The sequence below is a fragment of the Hyla sarda genome, chromosome 5, assembly GCF_029499605.1.
Source record: "Hyla sarda isolate aHylSar1 chromosome 5, aHylSar1.hap1, whole genome shotgun sequence".
In the NCBI taxonomy this organism is placed as follows: Eukaryota; Metazoa; Chordata; class Amphibia; order Anura; family Hylidae; genus Hyla; species Hyla sarda.
The window spans coordinates 22,408,005-22,429,447 of record NC_079193.1 but is presented as its reverse complement, the minus strand read 5'-3'; the positions used below and the strand labels follow the sequence as shown (position 1 = coordinate 22,429,447).

The following is a 21,443-nucleotide window of genomic DNA, read 5'->3' as shown; positions in this document are numbered from 1 at the left end:
AATCACCTGACTAGACTCCAGCCACCAGAAGTGGATTTAGATTAGTTTCACACTACATGCAGTTTTGATGTGTGAGAATTGGAAGGGAGGTGTATAACTACTATATAACCTGATCCCATAAAAAAAATTTGCAGCAGTATACAGATAGAGCTGGGAGGGGAGGTGTATAAGTCTCTATATATATATATCCTGATCCCATAGAGATAGAAGCAGCAATATACAGATAAAGCTGGAGGGGAGGAATATACAGAGGGGGCAAAAAAGTATTTAGTCAGCCACCAATTGTGCAAGTTTTCCCACTATAAAGAGGAGAGGCCTGTAATTTTCATCATAGGTTATAACCTCAACTATGACAGAATGAGAAAAAAAAATCCATAAAATCACATTGTCTGATTTTTAAAGAATTTATTTAGCAAATTATGGTGGAAAATAAGTATTTTGTCAATAACAAAAGTTAATCTCAATACTTTGTTATATACCCTTTGTTGGCAATGACAGAGGTCAAATGTTTTCTGTAAGTCTTCACAAGGTTTTCACACACTGTTGCTGGTATTTTGGCCCATTCCTCCATGCAGATCTCCTCTAGAGCAGTGATGTTTTGGAGCTGTTGCTTGGCAACACAGACATTAAACTCCCTCCAAAGGTTTTCTATGGTGTTGAGATCTGGAGACTGGCTAGGCAACTCCAGGACCTTGAAATACTTTTTACGAAGACATTGCTTTGTTTCCCCGGCGGTGTGTTTGGGATCATTGTCATGCTGAAAGACCCAGCCACGTTTCATCTTCAATGCCCTTGCTGATGGAAGGAAGTTTTCACTCAAAATCTCACAATACATGGGCCCCATTCATTCTTTCCTTTACATGGATCAGTCGTCCTGGTCCCTTAGCAGAAACACAGTCCCAAAGCATGATGTTTCCACGCCCATGCTTCACAGTAGGTATGGTATTCTTTGGATGCAACACAACATTCTTTCCCCTCCAAACACAACAAGTTGAGTTTTTACCAAAAAGTTCTACTTTGGTTTCATCTGATCATATGACATTCTTCCAATCCTCTTCTGGATCATCCAAATGCTCTGTAGCAAACTTCAGACGGGCCAGGACATGTACTGGCTTAAGCAGGGAGACACGTCTGGCACTGCATGATTTGAGTCTCTGGCTGCGTAGTGTGTTACTGATTGTAGCCTTTGTTACTTTGGTCCCAGCTCTCTGCAGGTCATTCACTAGGTCCCCCCGTGTGGTTCCGAGATTTAGGCTCACTGTCCTTGTGATAATTTTGACACCACAGGGTGAGATCTTGCATGGAGCCCCAGATAGAGGGAGATTATCAGTGGCCTTGTAGGTGTTTCATTTTTCTTATAATTGCTCCCACAGTTGATTTCTTCACACCAAGCTGCTTGCCTATTGCAGATTCAGTCTTCCCAGCCTGGTGCAGGTCTACAATTTTGTTTCTGGTGTCCTTCAACAGCTCTATGGTCTTGGCCATAGTGAAGTTTGGAGTGGGACTGTTTGAGGTTGTGGACAGGTGTCTTTTATACTGATAAGTTCAAACAGGTCCCATTAATACAGGTAATGAGTGGAGGACAGAAGAGACTCTTAAAGAAGAAGTTACAGGTCTGTGAGAGCCAGAAATCTTGCTTGTTTGTAGGTTTCCATAATTTGCAAATAAATTCTTTAAAAATCAGACAATGTGATTTTATGAATTTTTTTTCTCATTCTGTCTCTCATAGTTGAGGTATACCTATGATGTAAATTACAGGCCTCTCTCATCTTTTTAAGTGGGAGAACTTGCACAATTGGTGGCTGACTAAATACTTTTTTGCCCCACTGTAACTACTATATATCCTGATCCCATAGAGATAGCAGCAGCAGTACACAGATAGAGCTGGAGGGGAGGTATATAACTACTAAATATCCTGATCCCATAGAGATAGCAGAAGCAATACACAGATAGAGCTGGGAGGGGAGGTGTATAACTCTCTATATATCCTGATCCTATAGAAATAGCAGCAGTATACAGATAGAGCTAGGAGGGGAGGGGTCTAGGAGCTAGCAGGACGGATCAAACAGGCGATGGTCATCCTCTAGTTCACAGGAAATCAGCTGACCCAAGACTGACCACTTCCTCTGACACGTTATGCACTGTGATTGTCAGGCTGGTCATCACATGACCCATTTACAGCAATCAAACATATGGAAGCAGCTGGGCTGGAAGGAAACAGATTGTGCTGTGGGACTAGCAATGGTGAGTGTATATGAATGGGTAAAACCGAAAACCTGGAGTGCTACTTTAAAGCCTTACTGTCATATGATGAAACTTTTGACACGTTGTCTAGACCTGTCAAATGTTTAGATCGCAACGGGTCTCACTCCTGAGACCCAATGTGATTGCTAGTTATAATCCGGTTAAGTGCTGAACACCTTGCTCAACTCTCTGGCCTACCCGCAAATCTGACCTTTTTCACTGCATAGGCTTATGCAACGAAAAGGTCGGACTTGACTGACAGCCAGAAAGTGAGCAACTAGTTGAGATCTTGAAAAGGCATGCAAAAATATGAAGATCTCTGCTTGCTGTCAGTGCTAATACAAAAATAATGTGCTAACACAACAGGAGTATTGCGCACAACATATTATATCCTATAATAATGCAATTGGACACAGACATATAACATCACTTACTTCCAAAGAAATTCTGCCAAACCAGGCAAAGAACGAGCTGTACACAGAGCGGGCGTATCCAGGAATGTTCCTTATGAGGACAAAAGCGAAAATCTGCACAAGAGAGAGACAGAGAGGTCAGTTTTCTCAGGTTAAAAACACCAGACAGTATTATGAGCAGCGCTGCAGTGTAAAGCATGCATATTTCTAACTAGGTCGGAAACCTGTTCCACAATAAACAGTTTGTGGTCACAGCTGGGAGAGCAGAGCTAAAAAGCAGCCGTATATATTTAAAAATTTCCCAAAATGAATTAAAAAATGTTTCTCTCCTAAATTATGACCCCCTTGTGATGACAATTAGAAGCCTGTCTGAAAGATGTATGTGTGTATATAAGGATGGGATAACTACAGGATAACATAAAGGGTTACACCGCTCCCCAGCGTCCGGAACATTGAGTTCCTGAACGCTGTGTGCGGGCTTCCGTGTTCACGCCCGCCCCCTCGTGACGTCATGGCTTGCCCCCTTAATGAAAGTCTATGGGAAGGGGGCGCGACGGCCGTCACACCCCCTCCCATAGACTTGCATTGAGGGGGCGGGACGTGATGTCACATGATGGGTCGTGATGTCACAAGGAGGACGGGCGTGAACACGGAAGCCCGCACACAGCGTTCAGGAACTCAATATTCCAGACACTGGGGAGCAGAGTAACCCCTCCTGCTAACTTCCAGACTCCTCCCAGCTCTATCTGTATACTGCTGCTGCTATCTCTATAGGATCAGGATAGATATAGATTATATATATATATATATATATATATATATATATATATATATATATAGTAGTTATAAAACTTCCCTCCCAGCTCTATTTGTATACTGCTGCTATTTCTATGGATTCAGGATATATAGTAGTTGTACACCTCCCCTCCAGCTCTGCCTGTATACTGCTACAGCTATCTCTATGGGATCAGGATATATAGTAGTTATACCTCGTGCTTATATATTTTTGGTAGTACCCACTCATTATTTCCCAACCAGGGTGCCTCCAGCTTTTGCAAAAACTACAACTCCCAGCATGCCCGGGCAGGCATTGGCTGTTCGGGCATGCTGGGAGTTGTAATTTTACAACAGCTGGAGGCACACAGGTTGGGGAACATTGCTCATAGATAGTCGATACCTGGAGAACAGATATTGACGGGTGCATCTCGTTGCATTCGGTCTTGTTTTTACAACTGCTGGCCCATATGGAGTAGGTCTGAGGAAAGAAGAGGACATCCATGATTCTTCTAGATACAAATATGTAACAAAAGTAACAGTGTTGCTAAGTAAGACATGCCCCATCAGGGTAGCATCCAATATTTTTTTTATTTTTTTTAACACACACACACATATATATATATATTATATACACACATATACACTGCTCAAAAAAATAAAGGGAACACTAAGATAACACATCCTAGATCTGAATGAATGAACTAATCGTATGAAATACTTTCATCTTTACATAGTTGAATGCGCTGACAACAAAATCACACAAAGATTATCAATGGAAATCATCAACCCATGGAGGTCTGGATATGGAGTCACACTCAAAATCAAAGTGGAAAACCCCACTACAGGCTGATCCAACTTTATGTAATGTCCTTATACAAGTCACAATGAGGCTCAGTAGTGTGTGTGGCCTCCACGTGCCCGTATAACCTCCCTACAATGCCTGGGCATGATCCTGATGAGGTGGAGGATGGTCTCCTGAGGGATGTCCTCCCAGACCTGGACTAAAGCATCCGCCAACTCCTGGACAGTCTGTGGTGGATGGAGAGAGACATGATGTCCCAGATGTGCTCAATCGGATTCAGGGGAACGGGCGGCCAGTCCATAGCATCAATGCCTTCCTCTTGTAGGAACTGCTGACACACTCCAGCCACATGAGGTCTAGCATTGTCTTGCATTAGGAGGAACCCAGGGCCAACCGCCCCAGCATATGGTCTCACAAGGGGTCTGAGGATCTCATCTCGGTAAGTAATGGCAGTCAGGCTACCTCTGGCAAGCACATGGAGGGCTGTGCGGTCCCCCACAGAAATGTCACCCCACACCATTACTGACCCACCACCAAACCGGTCATCCTGGAGGATGTTGCAGGCAGCAGAACTTTCTCCACAGCGTCTCCAGACTCTGTCACGTCTGTCACATGTGCTCAGTGTGAACCTGCTTACATCTGTGAAGAGCACAGGGCACCAGTGGCGAATTTCCCAATCTTGGCGTTTTCTGGCAAATGCCAAACGTCCTGCACAGTGTTGGGCTGTAAGCACAACCCCACCTGTGGCCGTCGGGCCCTCATACAACCCTCATGGAGTCTGTTTCTGACCGTTTGAGTGGACACATGCACATTTGTGGCCTGCTTGAGTTCATTTTGCAAGGCTCTGGCAGTGCTCCTCCTGCTCCTCCTTGCACAAAGGCGGAGGTAGCGGTCCTGCTGCTGGGTTGTTGCCCTCCTACGGCCTCCTCCACGTCTCCTGATGTACTGGCCTGTCTTCTGGTGGCGCCTCCATGCTCTGGACACTACACTGACAGACACAGCAAACCTTCTTGCCACAGCTCACATTGATGTGCCATCCTGGATGAGCTGCACTACCTGAGCCACTTGTGTGGGTTGTAGACTCCGTCTCATGCTACCACTAGAGTGAAAGCACCGCCAACATTCAAAAGTGACCAAACATCAGCCAGGAAGCATAGGAACTGAGAATTGGTCTGTTGTCACCACCTGCAGAACCACTCCTTTATTGGGGGTGTCTTGCTAATTGTCCATAATTTCCACCTGTTGTCTGTTCCATTTGCACAACAGCATGTGAAATTGATTGTCAATCAGTGTTCTTCCTGAGTGGACAGTGGGAGTTCACAGAAGTGTCATTGACTTGGAGCTACATTGTGTTGTTTAAGTGTTTCCTTTGTTTTTTTGAGCAGTGAGCAGTGTATATAATTATATATATATACTGAACTTCTATATATATACACACACACACATACCAATAGCGGTTTCTCACAAAATTACTTGTAAGGACTTACCAGAAAAAGAACGACAGAAAAGAAGAGCAAAATATTGGAGACTTTGGTGAAAAACAGAGGATCTCCTTTTCCCTCGAAAAGCACCTGGCGTTTCTGTAACATCAGGTAGACGAATGCGAACATCATGCCATAGAACACGGCCTGCGGGACAAGAGTCACAATGTTAGTACCATCTTCTGTATTGCAGTGTTTTAGGTCTGTTAGTTCAGGGTCTGGACAGACATACACACCAGGTTATGTTTACACTGAGAAAGTGACAAGGAATTGACACAAAAAAAAATTCTACGCACGAAATTCTAATGCAGAATCTTATTCCGTAAGAAGATTAAACATGTTCATTCTTCTGGCGGAATCTGCAGGTAAAAGCCCATTAAAGGGGTACTCCGCCCCGAGACATCTTATCCCCTATCCAAAGGATAGGGGGATAAGATGTCTGATCACGGGGGTCCCGTCATTGGGACCCCCGCGATCTCTGTGCAGCACCCGACTTTCGTTTGAATGCTTAGAGTGGACGGCGGGGGTCGTGATGTCACTGCCACGCCCCTTGTGATGTCACGCCACTCCCCCTCAATGCAAGTCTATGGGAGGGGGCGTGGCCCCCTCCCATAGACTTGCATTGAGGGGGCGTGGTGTGATGTCACGAGGGGCATGGCAGTGACATCACGACCCCCGCCGCCTGCTCCAAGCATTTGGAACAAAATGTTTCGAACGCTGGGGCAGCGGAGTACCCCTTTAAAGTCAACGGGACTTTATTTTTCCTGACAAAATAAGTTTGGAGCGGAATTTGGGGAGAATTTTTGCGCAGAATTTTCTGAAGCAGTCTTGAGAGGCCACACATTGGCACCACATCATTTCTGACAAAGTAGTGCATATGGGGTGACTGTAGCCATACAATTCCTCGCAGAATTTCTGCACCAGAAATTCTGATTCCGGCGTCCGTATAAAGAATAGACAAGTCTATTTCCTTCTATGGACCACACTAGGAAAAGCATTGCCCTCTATGAGATGGCACATTTCCGAGCGGTGCTAGCACCCACCAGATCAGGAAAATGGGTGGAATGACTGCATGTATTTTCCGTGCGGACATTCTGCACATTTTACTTGGCGTGAACATGGCGTGTCTGCTCCTAGTGATGCATTTGCATGTATGAACTGGTTTGCAGCTGGTGTAAACACTGAGGAGGCCACACAGTCTCCTTAAAGGGTTATGCCGCTCCCCAGTGTCCGGGATATCGAGTTCCGAACGCTGGGTGCGGACTTCCGTGTTCACGCCCGGCCCCTTGTGACGTCACGTCCCGCGAGGTCACGTCCCGCCCCCTCAATGCAAGTCTAAACTTGCATTGAGGGGGCGGAACATGACGTTGCGGGGCAGGGCGTGACGTCACAAGGTAGCGGGAGCGTGAACACGGAAGTCCGCACCCAGCGTTCGGAACTCAATGTTCCGGACGCGGGGGGGGGCGGAGTAACCCTTTAATAAGCGGATGGTGTCTATGGATTGACTAAGGAAGCCGTCTCCCTCTGTTGATTTGCAGGAATCAGCATTATCTCCGATCTCGGTCACTGTAGTAGACTGTCAGCTGTTATATACACCTGACGCTGAGGGTACGGCCACAACTCCTGGGCCAGCACTATCCTTGCGGTGTACATTTGTAGCACTGTGCCGGAACTACACACCACCGGTGTAAGGGTGCATGCACACTACGTTTCTTAAGATACGGGACTGTATACGGCTGGGGAGATGGGGGCGGAGAGTCGGGGGCGGGGCAACCGCACGCTGCCATATGCGGTCCCGTATCTAATGTATTTCAATGAGCGACCGGAGTGAAACACAAACGTAGTCAACAGCGTTTTTAGGTCCGGTCGGGAAACCGTATACGGGGCAAAACAGAGCCAACCAGAGGCAGCGTTTCACTCCGGTAGCTCATTGAAATACATTAGATACGGGACCGCATACGGCAGCGTGCGGTTGCACCGCCCCCGACTCTCCGTCCCCCTCTCCCCAGCCGTATACGGTCCCGTATCTTAAGAAACGTAGTGTGCATGCACCCAAAGAAAAGCACTGCAAGGGGTTAAAGGGAAAAGGGTTATCTTCAGGATAGGACATCAAAAGTAGATTGGCGGTGGTTCCATGATCGGCTGCCTGGGGCCGTGACAGTCATGTAAGCGCTGCTGCCTTTTCAACGCTTACACTGGTGCTCACCTGCAAATGTGTCACTATATGTAAGGACGCGTTCACACCACATTTTTGAAATACAGTTCCTGTACTATTTTTCAATTTGAAAACCGTATTGAAAACCGTATGCATTGACTCTCCATTGAAAACCGTATGCCAAACCATGCATCAGGTTGTGTCCATTTTGTATCCTGTACGGTTTTGTCATTTTTCTTTTCCCTTACCCAAAACCGTAGCCTACCACGGGTGCAAAATCGTATAGAAATGTATACTTTTTTTTTTTTACATGGGAGTCAATGGGAACCGTAAAGAACCGTATGTGAGCACGATTCCATACGGTTTTCCCCATATGGTTTTTGACTTTGCAGTTTTTTTCTTTTCAATCAAACAAGTGAAACTTTATTCATAATGGAGTGAAAAGTTAAACACGTAGTTTTTTCCTTCAAAAATGGATACAACCGGACATAATTTTTCAAACCGTATACGGATTAAAATTTGTACACACGTTTTGATAGTGATTTAGTCAGGTTTTGAGGAATCCGTTTTTTTTTTAATCAAAAACCTGAAACGAGAACTGTATTGCAGTAACGTGGTGTGAAACCAGCCTAAGGCTGCATTCACACTGCGGTTGGAGCGTACAGCTGCTGGATCCGGCTGGGGGAGGGGAAAACCGTGCGCTCCCGTACCCCAGCTGGACCGGTGCCAAACTCCAATGACTTTAATGAGTCGACCAGAGTCAAACAGTGACTCCAGTTGGCCTATTTTTGCCCCATATCTGGTTTTGTGACCGGACCTAAAACCGTAGTTCACTGCAGTTTTAGGTCCGGCCACAAAACCGCATACGGTACAATAATGAGCCGACCGGAGTCACTGACTCTGGTCAGCTCATTAACCTCTTAAGGACAAATCCCATTTTAACCTTAAGGACCAGGCCAATTTTATTTTAGCGTTTTCGCCTCGCCTTCTAAAATCCATCACTCCTTTATATTTCCATCCACAGACCCATATAAGGGCTTGTTTTTTGCGTGACCAATTGTACTTTGTAATGAAACCTCTCATTTTACCATAAAATGTACGGCGAACCCAAAAAAATATTTTTTTAGGGAGGAAATTTAAATGAAAACCACAATTTTGCACATTTTGGAGGGTTTTGTTTTCACACTATACACTTTAGGGTAAAAATGACATGTGTTCTTTATTCTGTGGGTCAATACGATGAAAATGATACCCATACTTTTATATTTTTGTACCACTTAAAAAAAATTTAAAACTTTTTGTACAAAATCAGTAATCTAAAATCGCCCTATTTTGACCACCTATAAACTTTTTCATTTTTCCGTATATAGGGCGGTATGAGGGCTCATTTTTTGCACCGTCATCTGTACTTTTTATTAATATCACATTGCGTATATAAAACTTTTAGATCATTTTTTATAAAAAAATTTGACTAAAATGTGACAAAAAAACTGCATTTTTGGATTTTTTTTTATTTTTTACGTTTATGCCATTTACAGTACAGGATCATTAACATTATATTTTGATAGTTTGGACATTTACGCATGCTACAATACCAAATATGTTTATAAAAAAAAAATGTTTACGCTTTTTGGGGGTAAAATGGGAAAAATTGACAATTTTAATTTTTATTGGGGGAGGGTATTTTTCCCTTTTTTTTACATTTTTCAACTTTTTTATTTTAATTTTTTTATTACACTTTTTATGACCCCATAGGGGACTATCTATAGCAACCATTTGATTGCTAATACGGTTTAGTGCTATGTATAGGACATAGCACCGATCAGTATTATCGGTCATCTCAGACCAGAGCAGAAGACCCCGGGACACGGCAGTTGCCAGGTGAGGGGACCTCCGGCCGCCATGCTGGACGATCGGATCGTCGCGGCAGCGCTGCGGGCGATCCGATCATCCATTCAAAGTAACGCACTGCCGCAGATGCCGTGATCTGTACTGATCATGGCATCTGAGGGGTTAATGGCGGAAGTCCGCACGATCCGCGGATGTCGGCCATTACGGGCGGGTCCCCGGCTGCTGCTAGCAGCCGGAACCTGCCGTGTATGACGCGAGCACCGTTCCGATGCTCGCGGTAATACACAGGACGTAAATGTACGTCCTGGTGCGGGAAGTACCGCCAAACCCGGACGTACATTTACGTCCATGGTTGTTAAGAGGTTCAAGTCAATTGAGTTTGGCGCCAGTCCGGCTGGGGTACGGGAGCGCACAGTTTTCCCCTCCACCAGCCGGATCCGGCAGTCATACGCTCCAACCGCAGTGTGAATGCCGCCTTACAGTGATACAACGCTCTGTAGTATTGTCATATTCACCTGCATGTGGGAATGCTCTGCGGCACCCTGCACCGCCATTTCTGATGGTAATGCATTTGCTGTTATGAACAGGCCTGCAGCTGGTGTTAAAGGGGTACTCCGCACCTAGACATCTTATCCCCTATCCACCCCAGACATCGGGTGCATGGAGCGAACTTCGCTCCATGCCAGATGACTAGCGATGCGACGTGACGCCATGGACATCCCCCCCCCCCTCGTGACGTCACGCCCCTCCCACAAACTTGCATTGAGTCTGTGTTGCCGTGACGTCACAAGCCTCCGACACCACAGTAGATGTTCAAAACGAACACCGGTTGCTGCAGGGAGAGCTGGGACCCTCATGATCAGACATCTTATCCCCTATGCTTTGGATAGGGGATAAGATGTCTAGGGGTGGTGTACCCCTTTTAACACTGAAAAAGCAGTAGCTGACCAGCAGGGGGCGCTGAAAATCGACTCTTTGCTCATTTAATCTGCATTGTCTATTCCAGGGTGCCTTCAGCTGTTGCAAAACAACAACTCCCAGCATGCCCGGACAGCCAACGGCTGTCCGGGCATGCTGGGAGTTGTTGTTATGCAACAGCTGGAGGCATCCTGTATGGGAAACCCTGGTCTATCGCAAGGCTAGGCTGTCCATATTCTGGATAACCCTTTCAAGAGTGGAGCTTTTAACCCTGTCTATATGACCTACTAGATTAAGCAAACATCAAAGATGTAGGTAGGTCTCTACCCAAGGTTTACGGGATCTACTGGGAAACAGTGTCCAAAGTCTATCCCTAAGAGAAGAAGATCGGAAGAAAAGTACTTACATATCGGTCTAAACGCCACCTAAACCACCATTCATAGACTTCTCCATTTAGCTCGAACAGCTTGGATATCGGCCATACAGAAAAGATCTTCTCGAAGGAACCCTGGATGGAGAGAACGGCACGTTACCCTGATGTAGTAGATTTACGTGTTTATTCATCTGTACTGAGAGAAACACTGAAACCACAGAGCACTATATATTCTTCTAATGTACCGTATAATAAAAACATGTACCGTTTTAACAAAAACAGCGCCATCCCTGTCCTCAGGTTGTGTTTGTAATTACTACCCTGTTCCATTTACTTCAATGGAACTGAACTGCAATACCGCACATAACCTGAGGACAAGAGTGGTGCTATTTCTTTAAGAAAGCCGCTATTTTTCATAACCGCTTTCTATCCGTCACGCCCTTTTCACATTAAGTCTACACCAACGGTATCCCGGCTCTCTGAGAGGAGCGCGTGCTGCAGACGACACGCGCTCCATTCATTGCTATGGCAGCGATGGAGATACCCAAGTACAGCACTTGGGTCTCTTCAGTGCTAATCTACAGAATGAATGGAATATAAGCCGACCCAAACATGTGCTCTGTTCAGAGAGCCGGGGTCCCGTTCACAAGATCCCGGGGGCTCCCCCTGCGAATCGACACTAAAAGGGGCACTCCGGTGGAAAAAAAAATATGTTTTTAAATCAACTGGTGCCAGAAAGTTAAAACAGCTTTGTTAATTACTTCTATTAAAAAATCTTTACCCTTCCAGTACTTATCAGCTGCTGTATGCTACAGAGGAAATTCTTTTCTTTTGGAATTTCTTTTTTATCTAACTCTGGAGCCAGCAGCTTGTGACATCATAGCTCCGCCCCCTCAATGCAAGTCTATGGGAGGGGGCGTGACAGCCGCCACTTGCATAGACTTGCATTGAGGGGGCGGGGCGTGAAGTCATGAGGGGACGTGGGTATGATGTCACGAGCTCCAAGTGCCGGCTCCAGCGTTCGGAACAGTTTGTTTCAAACGCTGAGCAGCAGAGTACCCCACACTAAAAGTAGAATACCCCACCTAATTCATCCGTCCTCTCACAATAAAGCTTACGCCCCTAACGATATAGCTAATGGATTCCAGGCATACTATGCCAACTTATATAACCTACAGGAGACCACTCCAACACCGGTCGGGCTAGAGGAAATGACCCAAAAATATCTACAGTCTCTTGACCTGCCGATACTGGAGAGTTCCCAACTCCACACACTGAATGTCCCTGTCACCCAAGAGGATGTTGAGGCGGTAATTAAATCACTACCCCGAGATAAGGCCGCCGGCCCCGATGGCTTTGCCAATCATTATTGTAAAACCTTCGCACAAATCCTCTCCCCCTACCTGCGGGACTTTTGTCACTCTGCTATCACCTCCGGCTCCCTCCCTAAAGAAAATATGCAAGCCCTCATAAATTACCGTCCCCCAACCTGGAAAGCCCCCCGATAGACCACACAACTTTAGGCCCATTTCCCTTTTAAACCAGGATATAAAGATTTATGCAAAACTATTAGCCAATCAATTCTCCCTTCCCTCAGATCAGACAGGCTTTGTCCCCACCTGTCACCCCCAACATGAGTCAGACCTATTATAACACTAGACGCATGTTGGGGGTGTTTCATCATGTTCATGCCCATAAAATCCCTATGCTGGCCTTAGCACTGAAGCAGAGAAGGCGTTCGATAAACTCCGTTGGTCGGTCGCCTTCTCGGTACTCCGACAGATTGGTTTTCAAAGCATTATATAGCAACCTCTCTGCCAGAACATTTGTAAACGGGTCCCTCTCTGATGTATTCATGCTCACTAACGGCACCAGACAGGGGTGCCCCCTGCCCCCCTCATTTTTATGGACATTTTTGGCTATGAAGCCATTGGCTCAAGCAATCAGAAATGATCCTAGAATATCTGGGGTGGTGGTGGTGGGAGGTCACAATGTTTTTTTTCCCCCCTCACCAATCCCAAACAATCACTAGTAGCAGTTATGGATCAGATATCCCGTCATTACCATATTACCATCTTAAAGTGGTACTCCGGCGCTTAGACATCTTATCCCCTATCCAAAGGATAGGCGATAAGATGCCTGATCGAGGGGGTCCCACCGCTGGGGACCCCCGTGATCTTGCACGCAGCAGCCCGTTAAAATCAGTCCCCGTAGCACGTTGGGTACACTTAGAACTCTCACGAGTCTTTCCATACTCACTGACTGATTTATTGCATCAACCATTCTGGCAACTCCCCCTCCCCAGAGGTCTAAGCCCGACAGTGCTGGAGTCCCTAACAGCTTGGTCCACTTTCTATAAGTTAGCAAATGCAGACAACCCTCCCTCCCTTGAATCTGTGCCTTTCTCCCTTATACGGGCTTTACTTCCACACACAAAATTATCAGCATGGGCCCAAGAGGGCATTTCTAAGGTCGGAGACTTGTTCTCCTACAGGGTACTGCAACCGTTCCAATCGTTACATATCCAATTTTCTATCCCAGGTACAGACTTCTATAAATTTTCTCCAGGTCCGCCATCTACTGCAGCAACTACAACCATTGGGGCTAAAGATGGATGTCCTAGCCAACTATATATATCCTGTAATTTGAAAGGCCTGAATCCTCTATATAAAACTCTCTCCTTCATCCAACCCATTTCACCAGATCTCACCTTCTCACCAGCTGGGAAAGGGATAGGAATAAAACATTTACTCATGTAGAATGGCTTAGAGCATTTAAAATGATGCACCAAGACCTGAAATGCTCATCTCATATAGAATCAGTGATTAAAGGGGTACTCCGGCACCAAGACATCTTATCCCCTATTCAAAAGGATAGGTGATAAGATGTCTGATGGCGGGGGTCCCCCCCTCAATGCAAGTCTATGGGAGGGGGCGTGACGGCTGTCACGCCCCCTCCCATAGACTTGCATTGTGGGGGCGGGGCATGATGTCACACAGGGGCAGAGTCGTGACGTCACCATACTCCGTCCCAGTGGTCGGGAGGCATAAGACTTGGAGCCTCCAGCACTTCCTGCAGTGCTCAAAGGTGGGTGTTGCATGCTAGATTGCGGGGGTCCCCAGCGGCGGGACCCCTGCGATCAGACATCTTATCCCTTATCCTTTACATAGGGGATAAGATGTTTTTCGGCAGAGTACTCCTTTTAGAGTTTCCCATTGGAAAATCTCTTATATTTATCAAAGGAAAAAGACTCTCTAGGAAATCCTACCTGAGAAAGCGACAAGACGTAGATACACAGCAGCAGGATACCAAGCTTCAACATCAGGCCGAAGTACCACAAGTTATTCGCTGCAAGAGAGAAGTCTTAATATTAATAGAAGTGTGTTATACTGGGTCTCCACCAGGGAGGGGGCTGAAGTGGTGATCAGCTTATTACCCCGGGTTCCGTTCCCAGGAAATGGCTGACTTTGCCCGGGAAGGGAGGAAGGGGCTTGATTGCTGGCCATTCAGATAAATGGCTGTCCATGTAATGCAAGACGAGTGTATAGAAGGTTTAAGGGTAGGGTCACACTTAAAGGGTAACTCTCATTAACACAAATTTTTGCTATTGCACTCCTTATGGTAAATAAAAAATATTTATAATATACTTTGTTTTTAAAAAATTGAAGTTTTCTATGTTTTATTTGTGCTTAAAAAAGCTCAAGAGCACATTTTCCCCCAACTCATACACAGACTGTGGACCAAAGTCCAAACACAGGAAGTGCAGCCTGGAGTGCTGAGGGGTGTGTCCAGCCTCATCCAATCATAGCTCCTCTCACACTTAACTGCCATATGCTGTTGGTTGGACACCCCCCCCCCTCCCCAGGCTGCACTTCCTGTGTTTGGACTTCGGTCCTAAGTCTGTGTATAAGATGGGGAAAATGTGCTCTTGAGCTTTTTTTAAGCACAAATAAAACGTAGAAAACGTCATTTTTTTAAAACAAAGTATATTAGAAATATTTTTTATTTACCATAAGGAGTGCAATAGCAAAAATTAGTTTTAATGTGAGTGCCCATTTAAGATATAAGGCCTCAGGTTACAATATTTTCAGTCTTTTCTGGACCATTGTAACTTGAATCCATATTCATCATCCAATGCTACGGACAGTCCAGATCTGTGAAACATGTCAATGGTAGGAAGAACTGACCAATCAGAATGGGCATTCACTGGTAAAACCCCTGTATTACTGAAGTGTATGCACTGACTGGTGTCTGGTAGCGCCCCCTACAGTACAGGGAGGTATTACATGTTCTGTACTCTTTACCTGTACCAGGGTTAGCTGCTCCTTTGGACACCAGGTGAGGGCGGCTCCATGTTTCTTTTTAGGACATTGTGTGTTCTGTACAGCACCCTGAATAAGCTCCTGTCCTCTACATAGACAGTGATTACAGCTCCAGCAGATCTTTATTACTTTTATATGTAAGGATTTGCTTTATTAGTTATCTACTTATTTTTCTTTAATCATCAATTTTTCCTATTTTTGGATGACATTTTGGAGGCATCAGAACCAATTACCAGGTTTCCATAGAGTTATGAGCTCAACATACAATGGTTTCAACATACAATGGTCGTCCTGGGATCAGTATATATGGTAACTTGAGGGACCACTGTACAATCATTTACAGAACTGGCAAAAGCCATTGAAGAAAACATATAAAAAGTCTATTAATCTGAGGTCATTTTTTTACCATTCGCTTTCTTCTGGGTAATCTGCGGCCATAATGCCATCGATCCGTAAATCACCATGAACCAGAAGGTCACCAACGGGACAAAGTAGTAGAACTGGTACGGCCGATCCATCACGATACACAGGACCACCACCAGGAAATTAAGGCGGAACAAGACCTAGGAGGAGGAATGTCTGCGGTTACTGAAAGCCAACATTTGATGGATCAGGAGAAAAATGTATATGTAACTTATACTATACTATATAGCAGAGCTTCCCAACCAGTGTGTCTCCAGCTGTCAAAACTGCAACTCCCAGCATGCCCGGACCGCCGAGGGCAACCACAGATGCTGAAGCTTCTTGTTCAGATCTGTGTGATGCCAATTCCTGTTATCCCTCATGGAAATGGAATCCTGACCAGCGTCAAAGCATGTGAGGACCTTTTAACTCCGTGTTTCCCAACCAATCTGTCTCAATCTTTCCCAAACAGCTGTCCAGGCATGCTGGGAGTTGTAGTTTTGCAACAGCTCGAGGCACCCTGGTTAGGAAACATTGCTATATATTATAGTTATATATTTCTTCACTTCAAGAAGAAAATATTAGATCAAACCTTCAATTTTAAGCCCAAAACAGTCAACAGAAGTGGCACCGTAATTGGAAATTTTATATATATATACACACACACACACACACACTGACAATATATTAATTATATTTATTTTTTATGCATGTACATACACACGTGTGTGTGTGTATATATATACATATACATCTATCTATCTTTATACACACACACACTTTTTATTTATTTTATTTGTATATATATTTTATTTGTGTGTGCATAATATATATATATATCTCATTTTTTTAATACACATATAATACCGTATTTATCGGCGTATAACACACACTTTTTAGGCTAAAATTTTTAGCCTAAAGTCTGTGTGCGTGTTATATGCCGATACACCCCCAGGAAAGGCAGGGGGAGAGAGGCCGTCGCTGCCCGCTTCTCTCCCCCTGCCTTTCCTGGGGTCTAGAGCGCTGCTGTCGGCCCTTTTCACCCCCTGGTTATCGGCGCCGCTGCCCGTTCTGTCCCCCTGACTATCGGTGCCGGCGCCGATAGCCAGGGAGAGAGAAGCGGCGCCGACAGCCAGGGGGAGAGAAGGGGCAGCGGCACCCATTGCCGGCGCCGCTGCCCCGTTGCCTCCCCCCATCCCCGGTGGCATAATTACCTGAGTCCGGTCCGCGCTGCTCCGCTGCTCCAGGCCTCCGTCGTGCGTCCCCGGCGTCATTGCTATGCGCTGAACGGCGCGGCGCTCTGACGTCATGCGCCGCGCCGTGCATAGCAATGACGCCGGGGACGCACGACGGAGGCCTGGAGCAGCGGAGCAGCGCGGACCGGACTCAGGTAATTATGCCACCGGGGATGGGGGGAGGCAACGGGGCAGCGGCGCCGGCAATGGGTGCCGCTGCCCCTTCTCTCCCCCTGGCTGTCGGCGCCGCTTCTCTCTCCCTGGCTATCGGTGCCGGCACCGATAGTCAGGGGGACAGAACGGGCAGCGGCGCCGATAACCAGGGGGTGAAAAGGGCCGACAGCAGCGCTCTAGACCCCAGGAAAGGCAGGGGGAGAGAAGCGGGCAGCGACGGCCTCTCTCCCCCTGCCTTTCCTGGGGGTATATCGGGGTATACACGCGCACACACGCACCCTAATTTTTTCATGGATATTTTGGTAAAAAACTTTTTTTACCCAAATATCCGTGGTAAAATGAGGGTGCGTGTTATAGGCCGGTGCGTGGTATACCCCGATAAATACGGTATGTATTAATACATTTTTTTAAATATATATATATATATATATATATATATATATATATATATATATATATATATACATACATACATACATACACACACACACACAATATATTAATTATTAAAAAATGTTATGCATGTACATACACACAATGTATTAATTTAATATATATAAATTTATATATATCTATAATGCACACACAAATAAATATATGATATATATGTATATATAAAATTAAATAAATAAAAATGTGTGTGTGTACATGCATAAAAATAAAATTAATATATTAATAATACAATAAAAATGAATTAATAAGTGTGTGTGTAATAAATACCGTATATATATTACACACAAATATATATACAAATAAGTTAATAAAAATGTGTGCGTGTATATATATATATATATATATATATATATATATATACATACACACACATACACATTTTTAGTAATTCATTTTTTTTATCTATTAATCTATTAATAATTTTTTTATTAATGTTCCTTGTAAAAATTTGATCATAATCCAGAAAAATAAAATGTTACTACACACGCCCTCTAGTGGACTAAGAGAGAATCTCTACCTGAACATGGTTCATCGGGTCACATAACATGTGCAAATCTGCCGAAATGTTCCTACCTGGGAAATGCGGTAGATTCCAAAATCCCCCTTCAGCCAGAAGAAGGAAAAGTGTCCGTATCCCGTCTGGAATAAGTAGGCGGCCACCAGAACCCGAACGTGCATGTACACGGGAAGAAACTAAGGGGGAGGGGAGAGAGGGAAGAGTCATTGGAGGTAACGTGGCTCCATATACAGATGAAGAGGACTGTAAATAAGGCCCAGGTGTCCTAAACATGAGCGGCTTATTTATCCGAAATCTACAACCAGGTAAAATATCTATAGGCACAAAGCAGAGGTGAGAATTATGAGGTTCTGAAGCAGATAAGGTTTATGCTGTGAGGTTCTGCATCAACTGGAATGTGTGATATGAGGCTCTGCAATAGCTAAGGTGTGGATTATGATGTTCTGCAGCATTTTTAGTGAATATTATGATGTTCTGCAGTATATAAAGGTGTATATTCGGTTGTTCTGCAGCAGCTACAGTGTGGCTTATAAATTTCGGCAGCATCTGAGGTGTGGAGTATGATGTTCTGCAGCAGCTGAAATGGAAATTATAATGTTCTGCACTAGCTAAGGTGCGTATTAGGTTGTTTTGCAGCAGCTGAGGTGTGGATTATGATGTTCTGCAGCAGCTGAGGTGTGGATTATGATGTTCTGCAGCAGCTGAGGTGTGGATTATGATGTTTTGCAGCATCTGAGGTGTGGATTATGAGGTTCTGCAGCAGCTGAGGTGTGGATTATGAGGTTTGCAGCAGCTTAGGTGTGTATCACAAGGTTCTGCAGCAGGTGAGGTGTGTACTATGAGGATTCACAGAAGAGGTGTATATTAGGATGTTCTGCACCAGCTGAAGTGTGTATTATGGAGGATTCAAAGCTGAGGTGTACATTATGATTTTCTGAAGCAGCTGAGGAGCGTATTATGAGATTCTGCAGCAGATGAGGTGTGTATTATAAAGGCTCTGCTTCAGCTGAGGTGTGTATTATAAAGGCTCTGCAGCAGCTGAGGTGTGTATTATAAAGGCTCTGCTTCAGCTGAGGTGTGTATTATAAAGGCTCTGCTTCAGCTGAGGTGTGTATTATAAAGGCTCTGCTTCAGCTGAGGTGTGTATTATAAAGGCTCTGCTTCAGCTGAGGTGTGTATTATAAAGGCTCTGCTTCAGCTGAGGTGTGTATTATAAAGGCTCTGCTTCAGCTGAGGTGTGTATTATAAAGGCTCTGCTTCAGCTGAGGTGTTTTATAATAAAGGCTCTGCTTCAGCTGAGGTGTGTATTATAAAGGCTCTGCTTCAGCTGAGGTGTGTATTATAAAGGCTCTGCTTCAGCTGTGGTGTGTATTATAAAGGCTCTGCTTCAGCTGAGGTGTGTATTATAAAGGCTCTGCTTCAGCTGAGGTGTGTATTATAAAGGCTCTGCTTCAGCTGAGGTGTGTATTATAAATGCTCTGCAGCAGCTGAGGTGTGTATTATAAAGGCTCTGCTTCAGCTGAGGTGTGTATTATAAAGGCTCTGCTTCAGCTGAGGTGTGTATTATAAAGGCTCTGCTTCAGCTGAGGTGTTTTATAATAAAGGCTCTGCTTCAGCTGAGGTGTTTTATAATAAAGGCTCTGCTTCAGCTGAGGTGTGTATTATAAAGGCTCTGCTTCAGCTGAGGTGTGTCTCATAAGATTCTGCAGTAGCTGGTGTATTATATTCTGCTGCACTGGGAGAGAGAAAAAGTGGTCCGGCACTACAAGACTAAGGCAAACGGGAATAAGTAAACTATGTGGGTAGCTTGGGAATTCCTGAATCACGACGTAAGGTGCGATGGTGCAACTATCCAATAGCATGCATAGACAGTAGTAAACAAAAGAGACAGGGATTGCACTCACCATCCAAACGGTATTTATTGATAGGTGTCGGGCATTACAAGCTGGTACAGAAGTGGAGGCGGGGGACGTAACCGGGACAGTCTGTTTCACGCTACTATGGTGCTTCTTCCAGCCGGTATACCGGCTGGAAGAAGCGCCATAGTAGCGTGAAACAGATAGTATACCGGCTGGAAGAAGCGACATAGTAGCGTGAAACAGACAGTATACCGACTGGAAGAAGCGCCATAGTAATGTGAAACAGACAGTATACCGGCTGGAAGAAGCGCCATAGTAGCGTGAAACAGACTGTATATCGGCTGGAAGAAGCACCATAGTAGCGTGAGACAGTATACCGGCTGGAAGAAGCGCCATAGTAGCGTGAAACAGGCTGTCCTGGTTACGTGCCCCGCCTCCACTTCTGTACCAGCTTGTAATGCCTGACACCTATCATTAAATACTGTTTGGATGGTGAGTGCAATCCCTGTCTCTTTAGTTTATTACTGTATTATATTCTGCCGCAATTAAAGGTGTGTATTAGGAGGTCCTGCAGCAGTGCAGTGTATTATTCACTAAATAATTATTTACAGACCCCTCCCTGTTAGTAGGAATAATGGGGGATGAAACGGAGATAGAATCAAGCAGAGAAAAGAGGAAACAACTACATAGAATGTTATTCTATTCTAGATTTATGATTATTAAAAAAAATGGATTAATCTGCTCCCCCTAGTAAGAGGGAATGGGTAGAAATGGTAAAAAGAGATTATAGAAAGCAATCAATATGGTATTGAAGTAGAGGTGTGGAGAATTTTTTTGTTTTATTTTTGGGCTTGGGGGTGGGAGGGGAATATAATGTGCATTGTGTTGCAATGAATATATGTAATGTGATTATATAATATGATTGTATGAATAAAGGATTTTTATCTTGAAAAAAAAAATTATTATTTACAGACATGACAACATGAATGAAGTCAGTAAGTGACTGTAATGACCCCCCCCCCCCCCCACATCGCCACCATGTTAATACTTACAGAACTGGCTCCAGAGATATGATAGATCAGTATGACCAGCTGCATCCATCCTTTCCATTCATCAGTCTGATCCCGATTCAACAATTTAGGCTAAAGTCAATCATAAGGGAAAAAATTAGGCCCCTTTCACACTACAGGTATCATCCTTCTTTTTACTGCCGATATTTTACAATAACTGATGGAAAAAAAAAACGGATGCAATAACTGATAATAACGGATGATAACTGATGACAATCATCTGTTATTTTTAATGGGTTTTTTCTTTTTCTTACATCCGTTTTTTTTTTTTTTTTTTAATCAGGTCTTTAACACTTTTTTGTAAAGCTGTACTGAGCATGCTCAGTACAAAAAACGTACGTTAAAGAACCTGACAATAACTGATGTTTTTTTTTGAACATCCGGTTCCCATAGACTT

At 44.6% G+C, this 21,443-nt stretch overlaps 1 protein-coding gene across 3 annotated transcripts in view; it reads right to left on the bottom strand.

Annotated features, from left to right (window-relative positions):
* CASD1 (CAS1 domain containing 1) overlaps window positions 1–21,443 on the bottom strand; it is an 83,606-nt gene that overhangs the window by 20,260 nt on the left and 41,903 nt on the right. For all 3 annotated transcript variants that reach the window (XR_008843797.1, XM_056518998.1, XM_056518996.1), the window contains exons 10-17: window positions 21,029–21,118; window positions 18,174–18,293; window positions 15,743–15,899; window positions 14,283–14,362; window positions 11,048–11,149; window positions 5,724–5,864; window positions 3,835–3,912; window positions 2,679–2,771 (exon numbers count right to left, since the gene is read on the bottom strand). Coding sequence is in view for 2 of the 3 variants with exons in the window: in XM_056518998.1 (XP_056374973.1) it covers window positions 2,679–2,771; window positions 3,835–3,912; window positions 5,724–5,864; window positions 11,048–11,149; window positions 14,283–14,362; window positions 15,743–15,899; window positions 18,174–18,293; window positions 21,029–21,118 (861 nt within the window). In the remaining variant the exon portion in view is untranslated. The remainder of the gene's footprint in view (window positions 1–2,678; window positions 2,772–3,834; window positions 3,913–5,723; window positions 5,865–11,047; window positions 11,150–14,282; window positions 14,363–15,742; window positions 15,900–18,173; window positions 18,294–21,028; window positions 21,119–21,443) is intronic.